The sequence below is a fragment of the Sturnus vulgaris genome, chromosome 18 (genome assembly GCF_052056855.1).
Source record: "Sturnus vulgaris isolate bStuVul1 chromosome 18, bStuVul1.hap1, whole genome shotgun sequence".
Lineage (NCBI taxonomy): Eukaryota > Metazoa > Chordata > Aves > Passeriformes > Sturnidae > Sturnus > Sturnus vulgaris.
In genome coordinates this window covers 5,179,079-5,200,570 of record NC_142260.1, presented here as the reverse complement: position 1 = coordinate 5,200,570, position 21,492 = coordinate 5,179,079, and the positions used below count along the sequence as shown (strand labels likewise).

Genomic DNA, 21,492 nt, shown 5'->3' with positions numbered 1-21,492 from the left:
AGGGATATGTCCAGAGGAGGGTGTTCTGGAAATGGCAGCCACTGGGTGAGGGCAGAACCCTGAAATCTGAGGATGTGAATCCTTAATGAGCCATTCCCAAAGGGATTTTCCTGTCTGGTAAGGGGTGTGTGGCACTTGGGAGGGAAGCATCCTATTTTTATTGTAAATGAGTTGCTCCACAGGATTTTACACTTTAGGATGGGGAATCCCAGGCCAAGTCCAACATGGTCCAAAATCCAGGCTCAGGATCCTTTCCCAAATCTTTTGATCCTCCTTGGACCCGGCTCTATGGTCCAACACCATCACAGGCAGGAATTTGTGGAGGTGCTGGTGGAACTGGATGGGTTTTAAGGTCACTTCCCACCCAAACCATTCCAGGATTTCATGATCCCTGTTCCTCAAGATCAGTTCTAGGAATCTGTCCTTCAGTAGAGAAGTAAATTAAGGAACAAACTGGATGCTTTGAGTTATCCCAAGTTAAAGCCTTCCTGTCATATAAAAGAAGGATTTGAGTGCAAAGTTGAGTACAAGGGAATTTTTGGGAGTGGATGGGAATGACAGGGATAGAAGAGGAAGAGGAATGCTCTCAGTCAAGAATATATCCCAAATATTAAATTATGATGGATATTTGAGCCAGGATAGTGTGGAAATCTGCCCTTTGGATGCTGGGATCTTTCTGCAAGGAAAGTGAGTCCCAACTGGGATTGTCCTGCAGGGCAAGGGACACAGGGACAAAGCTCTGGAGTTGTAAAGCAGGTTCTCATGGCCTGGGGCTATTCCCAGCTGAATAATTCCATGGATGAGTTTTAAATTCCCTCCCAAGGCAAACCATTCCAGGATTCTGGGATTCTAAATCATAGAATCACGAAATATGATTCTACAAATCAAATTAGGATTTTATGAATCCATAAAAGTATGGGATATGATTCCAGGATTCTAAATGAGAGAATCAATTCAGGATTCAATATCCTGAGTTGGAATAGACCCCCTCAAGGGTCATCCTGTCCAGTTCTGACTTTAGTGCTGGGTCTAATCTTTAATTGAATATTATGGACCAACATCTAACAGAGTTTACACTGGGCTGACACTCGGCTTCCCAGGAAAAATCCATTTTCCCTTAATTTCCCTTCCTTCCCACGCAGCTTGTGCCCAAAACGGGGAGCTGAGAGCAGGAACAAGGGGAGCAAGGAATAACAATTGTCTTAATGTGGAGAGAGAGAGAGAGAGAGAAGAGAAAAAAAGCCTCGTTCTCTCCATCCCGAAATAATAGACCCATTACTGTCCCCAATCCTCAATCCCCCTCCTCTCCCGGGAGAAGAATTGGTCACTGCACAGCTGTGGGAGAGGGATAAATATATTTATATATCCCAGAGAATCTGCCCTTCTCAATTGGGATGTGGGGCTGGACAATCCCTCATTGTGCCCTGGCTGGCCTGCAGCAGAAAGGCCCCACAGTTTGGGGCTGGCAGGGCCCCGGCGCTCCGAGAACTCGGAACTTCATGGACATTATTCCCAGCGGGCCCTTCTTTATTTGATTGGAGTCATTATGGGGTGGGAGGGGCGGGGGGGGGGGGGTTGGAAAGGGGGGAGTTGGGCGTTATTGGGGATTGTGGGAACATCTGGGGAGAACAAACCACAGCTGGGCCTTCCCCTGAGGGGGCAGGGGTTGGGGCTTGGGGTGGGATTTGGGGCTGGGTTTTGGTGATTTGGGGCTGGGTTTTGGTGATTTGGGGCTGGGTTTGGATGATTTGGGGCTGGGTTTTGGTGATTTGGGGCTGGATTTAGATGATTTGGGGCTGGGTTTTGGTGATTTGGGGCTGGATTTGGATGATTTAGGGATGGATTTGGTGATTTGGGGGCTGGATTTGGTGCTTGGGGCAAGTGTAAGGTGATTTGGGGATGGTTTAAGGTAATTTGGAGCTGGATTTGGGTGATTTGAGAATTTTTGGTGGATTTAGGGCTGGATTCAAATGATTTGGGACTGGATTTTGGTGGTTTGCAGCTGGATTTGGATGAGTTAGTGCTGGATTTGGTGTTTGGGGTGATTTGGGGCTGGATTTTGATGATTTGGGGTTGGATTTTGATGATTTGGGGCTGTTTTAGGGTGATCTGTGGCTGGATTCTGGTGATTTGCAGATGGTTTTGTGGTCTGTGGCTGGAATGTGAGGCTGGATTTTGGGGATTTCCTGGTTTTGCAATTTGTGCCTGGATTTCAGTGATTTGTGTCTCTTTTAAAAACTGGATTCCAGTGATTTGTGGCTGGTTTTGGAATTTCTGGGAGGATTTTGGTGGTTTGTGGTTGGATTTTGTGCCTCAGGGCTGGTTTTATGAACAGGTTTGCTGGTTTGTGGCTACATTTTTGTAATTTGTGGTGGGTTTGGTGTTTTGTGGCTGGGCTTTTGTAGTTTCTGGATGGATTTTGGTCGTTTGAGACTGGAGTTTTGATGGTTTTTGGCTCTTTTTTGGTGCCTTGTGAATTTGGGAACAGATTTGGGTGCTCTGGGGACGGATTTTGGTTCTTTGTGAGGGTTTTTGGTGCTTTGTGCACAAATTTTGGTGCTTTTTGAGGGTTTCTGCCGCTCTCTCTGAACAGATTTTGGTACTTTGTGACTGGGGTTTTTTTGGTGGTTTCTGGATGGATTTTGGTGGCTTTGGATATTTAGTGGCTTGTGGCCATATTTTAGTGCTTTGTGGCTGTTTTTGCGGTGGTATCTGGACAGAGTTTGGTAGTTTGTGCCTGGCTTTTTGTTTTGTTTTCTGGTGATTTGTGGCTCCTTTTTTCTTGGTGCTTTAGTAGGTGTTTTTGGGGGGCTTAGGGGCTGGTTTTGGGGGCTTAGGGACTGGATTTTGGGGCTTTAGTGGCTTGATTTTTTGGGGCTTAGGGGCTGTTTTGAGGGGTTTAGGGGCTGTTTTTTGGGGGGGCTTAGGTGCTGTTTTTGGAGGCTTGGGGGCTGGTTTATGGGGGCTTAGTAGTTGGTTTTTGGGGCTTAGGTGCTGGTTTTTGAGGGGCTGGTTTTTGATGCTTTAGTGGCTGGGGTTTTGGGGGCCTTTAGTGTCTCGTTTTCTGTGCTTTAATACCTGTTTTTCGGGGGCTTAGGGACTGGGTTTTTGGTGGCTCGCCACTGCTTTTTAGCGCTTGGCGACCGCATTTTTAGTTCGGAGGCTCCTCCCGGCGCCTCGCGAGTGTTTTTAGGTGACTTTTTGGCAACCTCGGGACTCGCCGGCGTTGCCAAACCCCCTTGGCGGGGGTGCCCCGAGCGCGGCTCCGGGCGGAGGAGGGAGGAGCAGCGGGCGGGGAAGGGCAGGGAACGAGGGAAAGAAGGGGAGGGAACGAGGGAAAGAAGGGGAGGGAAAGAGGGAAAGAAGGGGAGGGAAAGAGGGAAAGAAGGGGAGGGCAGCAGGGAAAGAGGGAGGAGCGGCCGCAGCAGCCCAAGTCCGGGCAGCGCCGGGCGGACGCCGATGGGCATCGGGCGGGCGAGCTGGGCACGGGCACCGGGAGCCCGGCGCTGAGAGCGGGGCTCGCTCGGGGCTCGCACGGGGCTCGGACGGGGCTCGGGGGTCGCGGCTGAGCCCCCCCGGGCCGGGGCGATGCCCCCCTGCAGCCGCACGGACTGAGCCGGGGCCGGCCCGTGCATGGCCCAGCCATGGAGGTGGTGGACGAGACGGAGGCTCTGCAGCGCTTCTTTGAAGGTAAACGGGGGGCACCGCGATCCCGGGATTCCCAGCACCGATCCCGGGATTCCCAGCCCCGCTCTCCGGGGATGCCCCGGAGGCAGCACACCTTGCAATGGGCTGGGTGGGAAGGGAGCTTAAGGCTCATCCACCCTGCCCTGGGCAGGGACACCTTCACTAGCCCAGGTTGCCCCAAGCCCCGTCCGACCTGGCCTTGGATACTTCCGAGGATGCGGCAGCCACAGTTTCTCTGGGAAGCCAATTCCGGAGCCTCAGCACCCTCCCAGGGAGGAATTCCTTCCCAACATCCCGTCTAACCCTGTATTCTGGCAGTGGGAAGCCATTCCCCCTTGTCCTGTCACTCCAGGCCCTTTGCCAAAGTCCCTCTCCAGCTCTCCTGGAGTCCCTTTAAGCGCTGGAAGGGACTCCAAGGTCTCTCTGGAGCTTTCCCTTCTCCAGGCTAAACAATCCCAGCTCTCCCAGCCTGGCTCCATACCATCCTAGCCATGTCCAGCTCTGGAATGGCACAGATCCCTGTCCCAGGGCACAATCCAGGGGCAGCTGTGCATCCTCCAGTGCACACAGTGGGTGCCAAGCTGGATATCCTGGGAATTGTTTTGTGCCGTGTGTTTGTTCCTACTGCGACCCCAACAGGGACCTTGGAATGTCCCTCACCATCCTTGGAGCAGGCTCGTGGCTCTGGCTCTGTCCTGTGGATCCCAGATGTTTTCTGGAGCCTGGATCCTTGTGGACACCGCATGGCTGTGGATCACTCTCCTTCCCACCAGGGTGGAAAAGTGGTCGGGAAGAGAATTTGGCCTCTGTTGGATGAAATGTGGTTGCTCATGGCTGAGCTGGGATGTGTTGTTGGGAGCCTGATCCCGTTGTTGTTCCTGTTCCCTTCCCTGCTCTGCTCTTCCTTGTGGAGTGTTTGGTTCCTTCTCTTCCCCCATTGTTGCTTTGTTTCCCTCCCTTGTTTTCCAGGGGGTGCCTGCCAGGTCGAGGTTTAGTTGCCACGGGCTGTGTCCTTTGGGATGAGCCCCTGGCACATGGATGTGCTGCATGGGGGAATAACGTGCCCATCCTGGCGAGGCTTCGTTGGCCCCACAGGTTCTGGGGTGGATCCCCATCCATGGGTCAGCTCTGGAGCTGGGGTCCCCTTTGGAGCAGTGGGATGGTGCAGTGAGTCCCCAGAGGCAGCTGGGGCAGGACAATGATGTCCCTGTGGATTCTTTGGCTGGTAGAAGGATTTATCCTGGGAAGTGGGAGCAGAAGATGCTCTTGGGAGTGAGTGGAAGCTCGAGCTGCTTCTTCCTTGCTTCCCTCTCTCCCAGCATCCATATGATCCCTCAGCAGGGCATCTCTTCTTCAAAGGAAAAAGCACCCCCTGTTATTTCCAGCCATGATCCCAGATTTCCAGGAGCCCCAGGATTAGTGAGGATGGGAAGCCTCACCACGAGGGCTCTTTTCGGCCACTCCCAGCCCATGTTCCCTGCAGCTTTCTGGGATTTCCTTTGCTTTTAGGATTTTGCTTGGGCCAAACTCCTAAATCCTCCTCTCCCACTTCCCATCTTGGGGGTGCTGAGCACCTCCCAGGAGTCCTGCACAGCTCTGGCTCAGCATCCCAATGTTATTCATGGAGCAGCTCTCTGTCTCTTCAGCTGGAACCTGGAATTTCTCCCTCTCCCCAGAGCATCTCTATTATAACGTGGAGATTTCCTTCTTTTACTGTTTCCCTGTTCTTTCTGGGTGCTGGGGTAATCCTGCTCGAGCAAGATGACTCCAGGAGATCCCTGACAACCTCAGCCATCTGGGGATTCTTCCTCTCTTATTTCTTCCTTTCTTTCTTTTTCTTTTTTCTTCTTTTTTCCCCTGTTTCCTCCTCCTCTCTCCCTTTCCCTTTTTCCTCCTCTTCTCTCCCTTTATCTCCTTCTCCTTCTTTCTTTTTCTCTTGAACCAAAACCATCCTGTCCCTGTGAAAATCCAGGATCAAGGAAACTGTGCTTGAAGGGTATTTCTTACTCTCAGCCTTCTTAAAATCTCTCTGAGCCAGATATTCCACGGAGCACGACTTTGTTTGGGCAGCTCAGTCTTTTTCCCACTCTTATTCCAGAGCATCTGTTCCAACACAGAGCTGGAAGGGGAGAAGGGAAGAGAAGAAAGTTTTACCACCAGGAATTGCTGCTCAGTTTTTCCCTCTTGTGCCCAGCTTAATTGTGGTGCTCCAAGGAATTCTGAGGCCAAACTGATCCTCTGTTTTTTGGGAGTGAAGGTCAGAGCCTTAAATCACGGCATGGAGTTGGATTTACTCTGGAATCTGGCCCTCCTGAGGAATTAATGGTTTTTGGATGTGGTAAACAATTGATCTGTTGGAATTTAATAATTTACAGGAATAAATTAATTATCCCATCGCTCCTTTAAAATTTATCACTGATTCTCATCATAAGGAAATCATTTTCCAACCTATTTTTGTCTTGGAGTGAAATATTTTCTTCTTCTCACGGATCATCTCATCCCTGAAGAGATTTCTTCCTGCAGGCAGAGAACCCTGGAATAATTTGGGAATTCTCATTCTTTTGCTTGACTCTGCTTTTCCCAGGATCTGAGCCTGCTGTAAGCAATCCCAGAAAATTTAAGAGGAATCCCTGAGCCCTTGGAATTTCCCAGTGTCAGACAAGGATTAACTGGACTCCTTGTTTGGGACTAGGGGCTGTGCTGGTGGAGCTGGGAAAGAATCAGTGCCTGTGGTCATTCCAAATCCTGGAATTTGGCTGGTCCCATCTGCAGAACCAGGCTTGTTTTGGGAAACAAGTGCTCCCAAAATCTCAAGTGTGATTGGTGCCTCTGGTTTTCTCGGCTGTAAGAGATGGACCTGGATTTTCCTAAATTTTCCTTGGTGTTTGCTCAGGTTTCCCTGGGTATCCTTTGTTTCCCTGGGTGTCCTTGTTTCCTAGGGTATCCTTGTTTTCCTGGATATCCTTATTTCCTTCTGTATTTTTGTTTCCTAGGGTATCCTTGTTTTCCTGGATGTATTATTTCCATGGATGTCTTTGTTTCCTGGGTACCCTTTGTTCTGGGTATCGTTGTATCCCTAGACATCCTTGTTTCCCTGGATATATTTACTTCCATGGATATCCTTGTTTTCCCAGATATCCTTATTTCCCTGGAATATGGCTGTCTGCTCTTTGAGGGTGAGATCTGAGGCATGTGAGGGTAGAGAAGCAGAAAAATAATGGGAAAGATCCCAGGCTTTGCTCTGATATTTGGGATGGGCTAGGGAAAAGTCTCTGAGGGAAAAGATGCATTGGGAATAACTTCACTGCTTCCTGGGATGAAGGTGCTGGGAATGCAATCCTGGCCTTCCTTATTGAGTGTCCTCAAGCTGGGCTTCTCCTGTGTTAGGAAGATTCTTCTTGTCCTCAGACACATGGTGGAATTTTTGGGATTGGACTTGGATGATCCTCGTGGATCATCCCTTCCCACTCGGGAATCGTCCCAAACTCTGATCCGTGTGTTTGGAGCTGCCCAGGACCATCCTGCTGAGGAGAGCTCAGGCAAAAATCCTGGAGCAGTGAACGTGGGATGCCAGGGGGGTCTGGCAGGGGAGGGAAAGGAGATTTCCATGGGTTTGGGGAGTGCTCCTGGAGCGTTTGTGTTTGGATTCAAAGGAAAAGGAGGGAGTTGACAGCGTCTGACCCTTGGCTGGCATCCTGCTCCCAACCTTTCCTTTGCTCCCGCCCGCCCCTGCCTCAGGGAAACGCTTACGCCACAGCTCAGCTATTTGGGATCCCTCTCCCGGCTAATTTACGAGATAAGGGCTTGGGGAAGAATGTACAGCAGGAAAGATGTGCGGAGTGGGGCTGGCGGGGGCTGGGAAACGGGAATTCGGGAAAGGAACAGAGGAAGGAGAGCGAGCGCTGGAAATTGAGCAGGTTTGGGGGTCGAGGTGGAGCTGGGAAAAACAAGAGTTGGTTCAGCAGAAGGGGGAGATTTCCATGAAGGTTATCCAACAGGTTTTCATGGAGCACAAGTGGCTGGAACGCTGGGAATATTGTCTGTGGAGCAGCCGTGCATGCACAGGAATCTCTGAGCTCGGAGTGACCAGGAATGGATGGTTTTGGGAATGTTTGGATATGTGTGATCATGGAATCCCAGAATGGTTTGGGTGGGAAGGACCTTAAGGATCATCCAGTCCCACATGGGCAGGGACATCTTCCACTATCCCAGGTTGCTCCAATCCCGATCCAACTTTGGACATTCCAGAGATGGGCAGCCACAGCTTCCCTGGGAAGTCAATTCCAGGGCCTCACCACCCTCCCAGGGAAGGATTTCTTCCCAATATCCCATCTAAACCCTCCCCCTGTCCTCCACAACTTCTCTGGACAGCCTGTTCCCATGTTCCTGGTGGTGTTAACACTCCTGGTGATTTTGATTATGGAGCACTTGGTGCCTGTGAGGAGGAAGTGGTGCCCTGCAGGAAGAGGTCTGGAGCATTTCCCTGTTTTCCTTGGATGAAGAATACTGGAGCTGAGGCAGTGAGGTGACCCCAGGACAGCTGGGATTGCCCCTTGTCCCCCGTGCTGGGCCATAAGGGGGATTTGGTGGTGGTGGGAATGAGTGGAGAAGGAATTCGCTGGTCAGACTGCTGCTGGAGTAAACCAGCGTATCCATGAGAATCCAGGGACTGCTCCCAGATCTTCCCTTACTTTGGGATGTCTTGAAGCTGCAAACTGGGAGCAGAAAGGGCAGGAGGGCAGTGGAACATGAGGGGTCTGTCCTGATGTCCTGGGCTTGATGTAGGAATGCAACTACACGGATCAGCACATCACTTTTCATGGAATGCCTTTAAAAAATGGCTCTTATGGGGCGTCCTGCTCACTCGTCACCCACTGCCTGCCCCCAAATCCATTTCCAAGGCTTGATGCTGGAGAGAGCTTTTCCCACGCGGAGCTGCTGTGGCAGGGGGCGAACACCAGCACCTTGGAAAAGCCCAGCCCGATCCCTGGCTGCGGGAGGAGCGGCTCGGGGACGGGGTGGCGGCACAGGTGACAGTCACTGCGGGGGCTGGCTGGCGCCCTGGGAAGGTAAGAGGCTTTGCCCGGAGTTCTTTGGGAGCCGGGAGTCAGCCCGTGCCGGAATGGGCGCGGGGAAGCTGGTACAGCACAAACACATGACCATCCCTGCGGGTAATCCCCTGGCGGTCCCAAATCCCAGCGCGGAGCAGGGGCAGCCCGGCCGCCTCCCCGGCCCTCCCACTCTTCCCGGAGGGAATAGAAAAACCAGCAGGCAGCAGCAGCCCTGGGAGCTGGAGGAGCTGAGCTCAGGGAATAATGACACGGGGAGAGAGCAGGGGTACAGCAGGAGCTTGACAGCGGCTCTCACCATGCTCAGGATGCGCTGGATCCGAGCAGGTAACGGCACGGACCCCCCAGCCCTTCCGTGGCTTGCCTTGCTTTCCTCTCTGCTTCTCCTGCTCTCTTCCCAATGGGATTCTTCCCTGGTTCTTCTCTCTCTTCCCTCTGTTTGAGGCTTCTCTGCCCACCTGGCTTGGTCAGCCCTCAACAGGAGCAGGTGATGTGAGGATGCTGCTGAGTCCAGCTCTATCCCAGGGCCTGAGCAAAGCAGGGAAGAGACAAAAACATTCCCTTGAGCTCATCACCACACCCAGGTGGCATTCCTGGACATTGGGGGGAAGCTGCCACATCTATCCCAGTAGGAGATTGTTGAAGTTTCTTCACCCAAAGGACTCATCCTTGTCCGCTCCTCAGGGAAAGGCTGGTGCCAAACCCCTCCACTTCTGGCATGGTCTTGTGATGGTTGTGCTGGTGCTTCTGCCTCCTATTTCCCCAAAACTCCTTTATCCTGGACCCCAAAACTCCTTTATCCTGGGAAAAGGGCAAGAGACATCCAGGTGGAGTGAGGCTGGAGAGCTGTTCATGAGAAGATGGATCTGTAAAGCCTGATAAAGGACAGGTTGGGATTTGGAAAGGTGATGTCAGCACGAGGCTCCATGAGGAGGAACTTTGCCCATGTCCTGGGGAATGCCCTTTCCTTAGGCTGGTTCTCTGGGAGCAATGCCCAGACACAGACAGGGAGAAGCTTCAGGAAGAGATGGCTGTTGGGGTGGATTAGAGGGAGTCGTGCTGGAGGTGTGACCAGGATGGAAAAGGTGACACAGAGATCTGGCTGAGCCAGTGCGTGGGATGGGGTGTGGAAGGGCTGCTGCATGCAGGGATATGGGAAAGGAATCCTGGTCAAGGAGGAGCCTTGGGATGCTGGAATGCAGGATGGACAGATTCTCTGCTTCCTTACTCTCATCAGTGAGAGCCCTTCCAGGACAGTCATCCCAGCTGTCAGAAACAGGGAATTAAATGGCTCCTGGGCATGGTTATTTCAAAGAAGAGAGATGGGATCCTGCTCTGCTTTCCCTCTTCTGGATAGGGCCCCTATGGATTCCTCCTGGTAGGAATGGCTGGAGTGATCTGGTGATGGAACAGGTTGCCCCATCCCTGGAAGTATCCAAGGCCAGGTTGGACACTGGGGCTTGGAGCAACCTGAGGCAGTGGAAGGTGCCCGTGGCTGAGAGTTGGATGATCCTTAGAGTTACTTCCAACCCAAGCCATTCCAGGACTCCATGATCCAGAGCTGGGAGCTGTGCTGGTGCAGTGCAGGTTGAACCCATGGGCACTTCCCAGCCCATGCCTTGGCATTGCTTTCGTGTATCCCAGCCTGGGGATGGTGCTGCTCCAGCACAGCTTTGCCACCCTTGCCAGGGAACCCTCCTGCCACCTCTTCCCAGTGGTGTTGCTGATTGGACTTTGCACTCTCCGATAAGAATCCCGGGACACTGAATGTGCCTGAGGAATGATTAACCAGCGTGTGCTGTGCCAGAGGACAAGGGAGCAGCTGTGGCTGGAGACACAAACAGGAACAGTCTCGTGGCTTTTGGGGCCAAGCTGGTGCTTTCTGGGTGCCCATCCCGTGCTCCAGCACCATTCAGGAGAAACAACCCTCAGCATGGGGCATTCCAGAGGGATACCAGGACTAGGGATGGACAGACAGGGATGAGACAGTAGCAGAGAGCCAGGGAGGTGTCCTGCTGCTGTGGAGAGAAATAGGAGCTCTGAGAAGTGGAGGGTGGATTGATCCCTGGCAGTGTCCAAGACTGGGTTAGACAGGGCATGGAGCAACCTGGGCTAGTGGAAGGTGTCCCTGCCCGTGGCAGGGAATGGATCTTGGATGAGCTCCAACTCAAGCTACTCCAGGATTCTATGATTGGACACTTGGCTATCCAGTGGCTCTCACTTACATTTTCATGGATGTATCCTTTTATTCCAACTGCTTGGCATGCCCTTGCTTACCCAACAGATCTTCCTTCTCCCCATTCCTCCTGCACAGCAGGACATGTAATCATGGAATTCTTTGGGTTGGAAGGGACACTAATGATCATCCAGTTCCACCCCCATCCATGGCATCTTCTCCCTGATCTGGTGGTGCAGCCCAGGGTTCTGCACTCCAGGCCGGCTTCCAGCGGCACCTGGAGTGCGTTTAAGGCACATTTGAAGGAAAAACCTCCTTCCCGAGGGAAAATGTAACATGACACTCAGGGTCCACCACTTATCTCACTGAACTTTGGCTGCTTTGGGGCTGTTACTCCAAACAGGGAGAGGGAAAGGTGGGAAGAGCAGCCAGGCCTGGCTGCAAACGGAGCAGACAGAATTCTTGTGGAATTCCCTGTCCACAAATGTTCCCAAGTGTGAACACTTGTGTATTTCCTTGTTTTTTGCAGTGATGGGGAGGAGAACTGGTTGGAAAAGCCAAGGCTGGAGTTTTAAATAGCCTCGGAGTGCTTGGATCCAGCCTGGGTGTAAAAACCAGGCATTAAAGGAATTTTTGCTGGGGTTGATTTGATTTTCCCTGTTTTTTTCTGTAGAGTCTTTGGTATCACCCCAACTTTGCCATGGAGTGGCAAATTGTCCTGGTTTTCCTACCCAAGTAGTTTGGTTGGGATGAGACAGTGCAGAGGGCATGGGATGGGCATGGAACAGGATTTTTGGAGGACTCAGGTGGGATTTCCAAAGAACTGGAGGTTTCATTAATGGATTTATAGAATCCTGGAATGGTTTAGGTTGGAAGGGACCTTAAATCCCATCTTGTTCCATGGGCAGGAACGCTTTCCACTATCCCAGTTGTTTCAAGCCCTGTCCAACCTGGCCTTGAACACTTCCAGGGGTTGGGGCATCCACATCATTTATGGCTTTTACTCCTGAGAGCCAATTGCTCGAAATCCACATAAACAGGAAAGCAAACATCTTATCAGCCTCCTGGATCTTGGCTTATCTCCTGTGTTATGACAAGCCAGAGTTTATGGTCATTGATTCATGGAAGCACTAAAAAGGACGCTTTGACTTTATTGGGAATGAAACACCTGCTTAAGTAAAGGAAAGCTTGGAAAACGGAGCCTTGTAAGGGCCATCAAACCTTTTTACAGTTGGCTGCTTGCTGATAATGCAGTCAATGCTCCTCTCCTGAGCAGACATGGGGTTTTCTCAGATGAGATCCCATCCATCCCAAAATCCAGGGAGTTTTGGGCAGGGGGGAATCCTACCTGTCCGTGTCGCCTCTGTTCTGTCTTGCTTTAATTCAGATTTTGGGAAAGGGGTATTAGAATGGAGAGGTTGATGTGTAGAGAAGGCCAAGCCTGGATTGGACAGGGCTTGGAATAACCTGGACTAGTGGGAAATGCCCATGGAAAATGTGGGGCTGGATGATCCTTAAGGTCCTTCCATCCCAACACATGCTGGGTGATAAATGATATTGCAAAACTCACCTCCTGGTGTTGAGGAGCCAAAGGGATACAGGGAACAGCTCTGTGAGGACCTGCAGGCTGGGAACAGCTACCACAGCCCAGGATGAGGAGTTTGGATGCTGGAAGTTGTGCTGGTGGTCTTGAGAAGAGCAACTGGACAAACTCAGCCCAGTCCAACAGGATGGGCCGTGGAATGTCAAGGTAGGGACCTTTCCTGCTTGCTGATCTTTAAGCACACAGAGTGTGGCTCTGGACATCCATAGGGCATCTGTGGATGCAGCAGGTCAGGAATGGTCACTGAGAGGGATTTTTACAGGATTTCCAACCTGTAAAAAGTTGGGTTTAAGTTGGAAAACCCTGCAGGATCGTGGAGTCAAGCCATTCTCCATTCTCATGTCGTTGTTTTTCCCTCAGTGCTGGTTGTGTTACAGCAGGGATTAGCTCCAAAGGCTTTTCCCACTGCCACAGAGAGTTTATCCATGAGATTGAGGTCACCATCCTGGTTTTCCCAGGAGAAAAGGGCTTTGCCACCTCTTCCTTTCTTGTATCTGTATAATCCCTTACAGAGGTGATGGAACAGGAGCAAGGGGCCAGGAATCTTGGGAGTTTCTTTCACCCCGTTTGAGCAGAGATCATGGAACTGTGGATTTAGGTTGGAAAATCAATCATCCAGTCCAACCATTCCCCTGGCACTACTATGACCACCACTCTCCCATGTCCCCAAGTGCCACATCCACAGAGATTTTAAATCCCTCCAGGGATGGGAACTCCACCAGTGGCACCTGTTCCAGTGCTTTACAACCCTTTCCATGAAGGAATTTTCCCTAATATCCAAGCTAAACCTCCTTGGTGCAATTTGAGGCCATTTCCTTTTGTCCTGTCCTTTGTTCCTTGGGAGCAGAGCCTGACCCCCCCACCTGGCTCCTTTCAGGGAGTTGTGGAGACCAAGAAGGTCCCTCTGGAATGTTCTTGACTCCAATCCCTTCCTGGGGGTCTCTGCTAGGAAAATCCTTGTGCCTGGCATTTAATTTGGAGACGACTCATTCCCACCTTCCCAAAGTACCTCCTGATCCTCTCCTCCCCATGGTACATCCTCAAGCAGCTTGCCAGGAACTTCCCTCTGGATTTGGGCCTCTCCAGCCTGCCCAGTGCTTTGAAGTGATCCCGGGAACACCCAGGGAGCGCACGGGATGGACGGGATCCAAGCAGCACGTTTGGTATCTCGACTGTATTGTCTGGGAAGTGTTTGCTAAATCCCTGGAGCAGGAAATATGTTCCAGGATGGCTCAGAGTTGGTCAGAAAAGGCAAACAAGGGTTTTTTTAAAAAAAGGAAAAAAAAAAGAAAAGAAACCTCGGTTCACTGTGAAAAGTGGATGTGGGAATAGCCAGGGAATTTTGGGTGTTTCAATAGTGAGTTAAATTCCGTAGAATCCTGGAATGGTTTGGTTTGGAAGGGACCTTAAAGACCATCCAATTCCACCCCCTGCCGTGGGGTCATGGAGACAGAAATGACAGCCCTGGACCTGTTCCACTTCTATTGGTTGTGTTGGATCCTGGGAAAAGTGGGATCCTCCCTGGGAGTTCTGTGCCACATGACTGAGGAAGTTTTAGACACACCTCGTGATTTTCTTGGGAGACAACTCCAGAGCAAACGTTCCAGCTGTGTGAGCAGCAGGAAAACCCCGGTGACCCAACACTCCTCCTTGTGAAAGATCCCTGGTGGTTGCACAAAACTTGGGATGGCCCTTCCCAAGCCCTGGAAAAAATCCCATCAAGATAAATGGTTCTGCTTTTTTCTCCCAGTCTCCTCTGGAGATTGTCCAGCCTGGAGAGACCTTGGTGCCTCCCAGTTGGAAGGGAGGGAATGATGTGTCCATCTGGACACGGTGTTCCCAGCGATGCTTGGCTGCCTCTGCTCCTGTATCCTGGTGCTGTTCCATTCTTCATCTCCCTCCCTAAGGATTGTTTTGTGCTGGGGGGGGTGTTCCAGGGGAGGCAGCACCTCTCCAAATCCTGAGTTATCCCAAGTTCCCTGTGTGTGTGGTGTGGATGTCTTAGAATTGGGCTGATCGTGGCTCATCCTGGATCTCCAGATTCCCTAAGAGCCTTTCCAGAGCCACAGTGTTACCCTGCAGCAAGGTCAGTGTCCAGGGACTGCATCCCTGGGTTCTTTTCCTTGGAAGTAGAAGAGCAGCGGGGTCACAGCTCAGGATCTGCCGTCAACTTTGTCAACTCCTTATGCTTCCCTGAGTATTCCCTTTCCTGGTCACTGCCGAGCATGGGAAAGCTCTGGGCAGCTGGATCGAGTCTCTTCTTGGTGCTGGTATGTAGCTGCTAATTATATTATTAATTTTTTATCCATTCTGGCAATAATTCACTCTGAGGGAATAGTGTGGGATATGGATATGGACCTTCACCACCATGGCAGTGTCCAGGAGCTCACCCACGTTGTGTGGAACGTCCCTCCTGTCCCCCCAGAGTTGCAGTCTGGATAAAGAAGGTCAGGTGAGGCACCTCAGCAGAGGGATCCTCAGGAGCTTTTCCCCATCCCTGTTGTCCCCAGGGATGAGGCCCCGGCCTCGTGCAGCCAGATGAAGTGACCTCCTCTGGTCCTGTTGTCCCTGCTCCAACACCCTCATCCCGGGAAGGGAGATAAAGGCGTTGTCTCCAAACAAACAGGGCAATGTGCCCCCCTGGGCAGGCACCTTGGAGCCTCCCAAATGGAGCCGCTGTTCCTGCCCTCGGGGAGCATGAATGGACAAGCGCGGCATTGACGGCCGCGGGGACAGGGACAAACGCGCCTCTGTGTCCCCTCTCACACCTTCCCCTCCTCCTCCTCGGCCCCCGTTCTCCCAGGACAATGGCTCCATCCATGCCAAGGTTCACAGCTGGCAAGGGCGGGGGAAAGGCCAGGACAAGGGTGGGGAGCTGCCAAGAGAAAGGGATGCAGGAAGGAGAGCAGCTCTGGTGAGGGGAGATGGGGGCAAATTCCAGGAGAGAAGGTGCTCAGGGAAGTTTGGGAGGGAGGATCATCCCTTCTGCCTCCTTTTCCTGCAGAGCTTCCTGAGGAACGTGCCCATGGCCTGCCATGGCACAGCAGGATAATTTCCTCTGGCTTCTCACACTTCCTGTGCCTTGGGATGTCTCCCACCAACACTTTGTCCTCTTGGGAATGGGGAATGGAGGGTGTTATCTCCTTATCCCTGATTTTGGGGTGTTTCCCAGGGCCTTGTCTACCTCATCCAAAGGTGCTTTTGCCAAATATATTAACGTGTGGATGTAAGCTAAGGAGTTGTGGGATTGTGTAGGAGCAGAGAGAGCTCTCCAGGGAACAGGGAGATGCTGCTGCCTCTGGACACTGGATATTCAGGGAATCCTGGAATGGCTTGGGTTGGGAAGAACCTTAAGGATCATTCCATTCCAACCCCCTGCCATGGATTTGGTTGTACTTCTCACCAGGCCAGGTCATTATTCCAGCTTTTCCTCTGGAGCTGGCTCACTGTTACCCATGTTGTTGCTCCTGAGTCATCTTGGACACCCTGTAAATGCTCTTTTCTCCCTGAGTCTGGGGGTTTGTCTAAACCCCACTGTCCTGGGGGATCGCTGCTTTCCCTGCATCCTGCCCTGCTTGGCATGGGATAGTTTCTCGAGGAATGCAGAGCAGTTGGATTTGGGAGCAAGGATGTTGGCTGGGAGCTCACCAAGAATTCCCAGGAAGGAGGGGGTCAGGTATGGGTGGGCTGGGAACAATCCTGGCCCCTCCATGGAGGAAGTTTGGCAGGATGTGTCTGTTCCAAGCTTGTATCCATTGCTCTGTTGATCAGTTCATTTCAATTCCATGACAACCAAATTCTCACAAACCCCCAAATCCTTACCCCTCAGTTTGGTGTTTTCCTTGGGCTCTTATCCCACACATCCCAGAGCTATTCCTTGGCTGTGTTTTTGGTGTGGAATTAGTTGGAATTTGGACTTTGTGTTTTTTGCTCTGGTATGAACGGGGTATGCAGGAGCTGCCCCTTTGCTTTGGAAGGACAGGCTGTCCTTGGGAATGGGCTGGCTAGGGAATGTCCCCAGGATGGGACACAGGGGGTGGATGAACCTCAGCATTTACCTGGGACAGTCCCACCTTTTGTGATGGGGAGGGACATGGGCCCCGTTGGGATGTGTAGGGACAAAAGGTGTCCTAACCCAAGGGAAGCTGCTCAGGGATGACAAAGGATGACAGTAATGGGATGAGGAGAAAAGGCCTGGGATCCCCTGGAAATGCCTGGGACAGCCAGGACCTCGCTCTGGGGTGGTCTTTGGGGAGCTGTGGGAGTGCTGCCTCCATGTCCCACTCCGGAGCCCCGTTTGGGAGCTGGTTATCATCCCAGTCAGGTAATAAAGAGCATTAATTAAGCAGGAATGCTGGGCTGGGATCCAGGGGGAGCCAGGGGCTCCTCCAGGGTCACCAGAGGAGATGGAACCAGCCCAGGGATGGGCACATGAGGCAATGGGGACATCACACCGCTGTTCCTTAGGGAAGCAGCTGTGTCCAGGTGTGCAGCCCAAGTGTCTGGGTTTGTGGGGTGGCAGGCAGGGGAGGGATGCCATTCCCTACGTGGCAGAGCCGTCCAGGATGGGAAGGAGCTGCGAAGCCGAGCGGCTCCCCGGGCTTAGGCGGTGTTTGGTTTGTTTGCCATGGCCCGGATTCCTGGTGCTCGCGGCCAGGCCGGCAGCCAATCCCCCCGGGCCGAAGGATAAACACGGCAGGAGGGAGAAGGGGGTGAGGAGCAGCGCGGGGCCCCGGGAATGTGCCGATGCTGCAGCCTGGCTTGAGGATTGCACAACCGAGCCCCGGTGCACGGACACGGGGATGAGCCCAGGGATGAGCCCAGGGATGAGCCGGGGCTCTCTGCACTGGCGCTGCTGTGGCATCCTGGTGGAGCCTCGTGCCCTGTGAGGAATCCATCCTCGTCCATGTATCCCACTGCTGCTCCAGCACATGCTGGAGGACCATCAGGAGAGGGACCACATGGAACCAGAAGCTCCTGGGCTCTCCTCATCCTATTCCACCCTGCACCACTTTGGATATTGTATCACCTCCCAGGCTGTTCCATGCCTCAGTTTTCTCTGAAAATTCTCCAGTACGTGGCTCCAATGGCACTGGGGAGCTCTGGGCTTGGCACAGCCTCTTCTCCTCCTCCTTCTCCTCCTCCCCACCCCTGGCTGATGTTCCCCAGCCCCTGCAGAGCGCTGACCTCGTCGTCATCTCCAGCTTCCCACATCTGGTTCGTGTTAGCGCATCCCGGGATGAAGTTCTCCAGCTCTCTCCCTTCCTCCCACCCCCAGGTGACCCAGGCAGGATTAGGGATGATTTGAAGACAGGCAACAGAGTAGGAATTGAAGAGGGAGGGGAGACTGTTATAAATAGAAATTCCATAAACTTCTCAGCCTATCACTCCAGGAAGATCCCGGGTTAAATCCCTCAGACCTGTAAATATGACAGTTCACGGAGGATAACTCCATTAACTCTTTCCAAGCCCTATGGCCCCGTGCCCACCTCTGGGAGCACCCAAAACTGGGATAAGGAGCTGGGAAGGTGCCACCAGAAGGGATGAGCTGGTCGGAGCAGGGGCAGGGAGGAGGCAGCAGGGTGGGAAGCACCTCCTTTGGGATGTGGAGCGTGTTTGGAGGTTTGGGGAAGGCAGAGAAAACCAGTCCAAACATTGGGATTCCTGACATTCTCACACGTCCAGGGGCCTCAGCCCGCCCAGCTCCGCTCACGAGGAGGGTGCTGAGGGTTTTAACTTCTTGTTCTTCAGGCAGAAGTTGGGATTTTTTGGGATCACCGTGGCTCTTTTTCCAGAGAAGGACTGGGAAGTGGAGCGATGACGTGGTGGGAAAGCAGGGTGGCAACGCCAGGGACAGGAGGAGGATGAGATGTGGGGGCCTGGCAGGTTTGGGATGGATGAGCTCAGTGCCTCCCTGGGCTCCTCCATCTTTCCTTGCTGGGATGAGGTGTGGGAGCCTGTCCCATGCAGACCCGTGTGGGTGTTGTGCTTCCCTCCTCGGTGGCTTCCCACTAATCCCCGCATGGGAGGGGGAGGGAATGCCGGTGCCGATGGCATCTCGTGACTATGGAGCAGCATTAGCTTCTAATTAATCACCTAAGCTGCCTTTGGTAAGAGCCTGGCTGCATGGAAGCTCTGGGCAGTGGGACATTCCTTATCCCTGCCCTGATGTCCCTGGATTTGTGCAAATCCCACAGTCCTGGAGCAGAGGCAGGTCCTTGGTTCCTGGTGGGCAGCCACATCTCCCCTGCAGCCCTGACGCACCTCTCACGTCACCAGGCTTATCTCGCCCTCCTCAAGGTGACTTCAGGGAAGCAGAGGAATCCTGGAGTGGTTTGAGTTGGAAGGACCGTAAAGCTCATCCAGTTCCACTCTCTTGGGTGGGCAGGGGCACCTTCCACTATCCCAGGTTGCTCCAAGCCCCATCCAGCCTGGTCTGGAACACTTCCAGGCATGGGGCAGCCACAGCTTCCCTGGGCAACCTGGGCCAGGGCCTCAGCACCTTCAGAAAACTGGGAAGCACAGCATCCTACTGTCTATAGAGGGCTTCTCATCCTTCCTGGCGGGTTCTTGGGCTCCTCTTCCACCATGGAGGAGCTCCTGGAGTTTGGAGGTGTGAGGGAAACCTGCTGGGCTTGGACTTTTCTTGGACAGGCTGAGTCACAAAAATTGGCCAAGGACCCTTTTTGCTGCTTTGATCGTGGATCCCAATGCCAAAACTTGGGATGAAACTTGATGGCCTTTGGGGTGGGTTTTTGCCAAAGGCATCCTGTGATTTATAGCCCAAGGTTTTTTTGTCTAAGAGGGAGGTAACGGAGCACGGGGAGGATTCCCACCCTCCTGGAGTGCTCATCCTTGGCAGGAGATTTTTGGGATGTTATGGGATCACTGTGAGGGCTCGGAGAGATGTGTTTGTGATGAAGTGTTGGGAGCAGGCTACGACAGAGATCCTTAGGGATGAGTGAGGGACACACGGATGGCCATCAGCGAGCTCCCATAATTCCAAGGACAAGAGGCTGGAGCTACCACATCCCAGGAACTTGGGGACAGGATGTGGCTGTCACAGTGGAGGGACAGAAGCCACCCCTGTGCTCCCCTGGGATCTGCAACTCCACACTGGAGATCCCGGAGGCTCTGCCTGCTCTGTCCTCTCCTCACCTCAGTGCTCACCTGGAAGCAGCACTGTGTGTCCCTGCTCCAGATGGATCCCGTGTTCACATGGAAGAACATCCTCGCCCTGTCCCCCCGGTCCCTGGGTGACCACGGAGATGTCCCAAAAACAAACAGTTACCCGGGATTCTCCCCCACCTCCAGCCAAGGTTTCTAAGGCAGAGATCCCTGTATCCACACACACCCTGTCCTCTTGGCAGAATTCCTAGCTGGATTTATTTCTGCCGATTTGCCTGTCTTGGTATGAAAGGGATTTGCAGAGGGAGAGCTGCAATTGGCCGGGGTGGGCTGGAGCCCCCCGGGCCGGCCTTTGCGGATCAGTGGGTGACCTTTCCCGGGAACCTGGGGGATCCAGGGGGTCAGGGGCTTCTCCTGGGCTTTCACGTGGGGTCTTTCAGGATGGGCTTTCACTGATTTCCTTATCAGAGCGGGGGGAGTTGGATCTTCTCTTCCACTTTTTGGCAGTGCCTTTGGCACCGCGGGCTGGCTCCGGCCCTGGCGGCCTCCGGACTCCCACTTGGGAGAGACAGATAAAGGAAGGATTTTCTGTCAACAAAACCCTGCCCAGCTTCCCTGGAACAGGGCAGGGAAGGGGGGAGGAGCCCTCCAGAGAAAGGACAGGGAAATCCACTGCGGGCCCGTGGAGCAGAGGGGACGGAGGAAGGTCGGGAGCTGATCCAGAGTTGTGGTGGAGAAATTCCTTGGTGTCCAAAGGGAATCATAAAACGTCCTGAGTTGGAAGGGATCCCAAAGGATCCAGTCCCCATGTCTATGTCTGTGTCCCCACCCTGGCTTGTCCCACGTGCCCTGAATCCTGGGATGAGGCTTTACAGCAGGATACAGAGGGTATGGACAGCTGGCAGTCCCCAGGGATCTGCTGATCTAATGAGTCATCCCTATCCATGGCAGGGAGTTGGAATGAGATGATCTTTAAGGTCCCATTCAGCCCATTCCGTGATTCTCAGATCAGTTCCTTGACTGCACAAGGGTCTGGTGGTGTTTCCAAGGCTCTTTCCTTCTCTCAGCTCATGCTTCCACCTCCTCTCCCCTCCAGGCCACGACATCAATGGAGCTCTGGAACCATCCAACATCGACACCAGCATCCTGGAAGAGTACATCAGCAAGGAAGACTCTCCAGAGATGTAAGTGCTTCCCTTGCTCCACAGCAGGAACAGAGTTCATTGTGATTTTCCATGGAGAGATCACAGAATCCTGGAAAGGTTTGGGTGGGATGGAACCTTAAAGCTCATCCAGTTCCACCCCTGCCATGGGCAGGACACCTTCCACTATCCCAGGTTGTTCCAAGCCCTGTCCAGCCTGGCCTGGAACACTTTCAGGGATGGGGCAGCCACAGATTCTCTGGAAACCTGTTGAGCACTTTCCAGCCCTGAAATTTGAGGAATCATTTAGGAATCGTTTCTTCCCCTCCAGAGTCTTCCTGGATTGCTCTTTGCTCCTTCATCATTCCCAGCCCTTTCTCCTGTCTCTTCCTGGCTTCTTACCTTCAAGTTTTCCCAGTCTTTTTTATTCCCTCTCTTTATCCCCCAAAGGCACCATAAACACTTTTCCTTAATCTGAGCACTGGGAGCTCAGATTAAATCCCCAGGACTACATGAGTGTGGAGAAGGGAAGGATCTCCCTGTTGCCCCCAACTTTGGAAAGGAGAACAGAGTAGACCTGGAGAGCACCAAGGGAATCTGGGAGCAGGGTGGGAGTGGGATCTTTGGCATAGCTGGTCTGTAAAGCTGGAGCAGCACACTGAGCAGATCCTGTGTCCTGGGCACTAA

The 21,492-nt window shown here is 52.9% G+C and overlaps 1 protein-coding gene across 5 annotated transcripts in view; it reads left to right on the top strand.

The window, feature by feature from the left end:
- Positions 1-3,572: 3,572 nt before the first annotated feature.
- The window catches only part of MYRF (myelin regulatory factor), a 43,427-nt gene continuing 25,507 nt past the window's right edge, over positions 3,573-21,492 (top strand). For all 5 annotated transcript variants that reach the window (XM_014878704.2, XM_088175519.1, XM_088175518.1 and 2 more), the window contains exons 1-2: positions 3,573-3,690; positions 20,760-20,847. In XM_014878704.2, the coding sequence (XP_014734190.2) occupies positions 3,645-3,690; positions 20,760-20,847 (134 nt within the window). In that variant the 5' untranslated portion in view covers positions 3,573-3,644. The remainder of the gene's footprint in view (positions 3,691-20,759; positions 20,848-21,492) is intronic.